General features: G+C 70.1%; 1 protein-coding gene across 1 annotated transcript in view; it reads left to right on the top strand.

Annotated features, from left to right (window-relative positions):
- The window catches only part of AURANDRAFT_68630 (hypothetical protein), a gene marked incomplete at both ends in the record, with an annotated part of 8,299 nt that extends 7,733 nt beyond the window's left edge, over positions 1–566 (top strand). Inside the window, one exon of the mRNA XM_009044338.1 lies at positions 39–566. Coding sequence (XP_009042586.1) covers positions 39–566 — 528 coding nt within the window. The remainder of the gene's footprint in view (positions 1–38) is intronic.
- Positions 567–1,531: the final 965 nt, after the last annotated feature.

The following is a 1,531-nucleotide window of genomic DNA, read 5'->3' as shown; positions in this document are numbered from 1 at the left end:
TCAACCCGAGCGGCAAGTTCATCATCGGCGGCCCCCAGGGCGACGCGGGCCTCACGGGCCGCAAGATCATCATCGACACCTACGGCGGCTGGGGCGCCCACGGCGGCGGCGCGTTCAGCGGCAAGGACCCGACGAAGGTCGACCGGTCCGCGGCCTACGCGTGCCGCTGGATGGCCAAGTCCGTCGTCAAGGCGGGCCTGTGCAAGCGCGCCTGCGTCCAGCTCTCCTACGCCATCGGCGTCGCCAAGCCCCTGTCCCTCTTCGTCGAGACCTACGGCACGGAGAACGGCGACCTCAGCGCCAAGGCGATCACGGACATCGTCAAGATGAATTTCGACGCGCGGCCCGGCGCGCTCGCGCGCGACCTCGACCTCCGCCAGCCCAAGTACAACGTCACGGCGGCCTACTGCCACTTCGGCCGCGAGCCCTACACCAAGGACGGCATCCGCTACTTCGCGTGGGAGGACGCCATCGACCTCTCCAAGTACGCGACCATGTCCGCGGCCGACGTCGACAAGGCCGTCGCGGCCAACAAGGCGAAGATCCTCGCCAAGTGGGTCGACTAGGCGCCGCCGGCCCGGCCGCCCCGGGCGCGGGCGCCCCCGCCGACGCGGGGGCCCCCGCCGCCGGAGCGCCCCGCGCGATCGCCGCCGCCGCCGCCGCCCGCTCCTCCCCCCGGAGCGCCGCGCTGGCGCCGACGCCGCGCCCGGAGCCGCCGACGGCGGTTAAGGGCACCTTCCTGCAGTCGCGGGAGTCGCGGGGGCGGTGGTCGAGATGCGCCACCGGTCGAGACGTCGGTCTCGAGAGCCGCCATGGCAAAGCACACTGAAGTTCAACCAAAGGTTCATGATGGCGAGTGCCGGGCGCGCGATGAAGAGGGGCTGCTCGCCCGGCGCTTCGAGCTAGTCGCGCCGTGCCAAGCTTGTTGCGCGCCTCGCCACGTGGCTGCGTCTCGCCCGGCGCTTCGGGCTAGTCGCGCCGTGCCAAGCTTGTTGCGCGCCTCGCTACGGAGGGCTGCGATGGCCGGCTGGTTCTCGTTGACCGGCTGGTTCTGGTCGCTCTGGGCGTTCCTGGGCTGGTGTGTGTGGCTCGCGAAATGGGCCGTGCTTGCCGCGACCTTGTTTCCCGAAGGTCCCTGGTACGAGAAGACCGAGAAGCAGAAGACTGGCAATGACATGATAGCGACCGTGGATACGCTGCTGGGAGAGATCCGCGCCGCGTGGCGCAAGCTCACGAAGGCGGACGCGTTGGAGCTCCGCGCCGCGTTCGTCGCTCACCTGAAGAACCCAGAACCCTGCATCCCGCCGCCCTCGGCCGAGGAAGACGTCGCAGGGATCACGCCGCCACCGTCAAGGAACCCGCTGCCATCGCTGCCATCGCTGGCATCGACCGTGCTCGAGATGAACATCGCCGGGTACTATTCGATCGGCGACGGCGACGGCGGCGGCCGCTATCGCGCGCTGGCGGCGGCCCTCGCGCTGCACGTCGCGATCGTGGGTCATCACGCGCTCGTGAGCATGACGGAAACGAA

This window comes from Aureococcus anophagefferens (genome assembly GCF_000186865.1).
Source record: "Aureococcus anophagefferens unplaced genomic scaffold AURANscaffold_259, whole genome shotgun sequence".
NCBI classification, from domain to species: Eukaryota; class Pelagophyceae; order Pelagomonadales; family Pelagomonadaceae; genus Aureococcus; species Aureococcus anophagefferens.
This window is presented reverse-complemented; position numbering and strand designations above follow the sequence as displayed.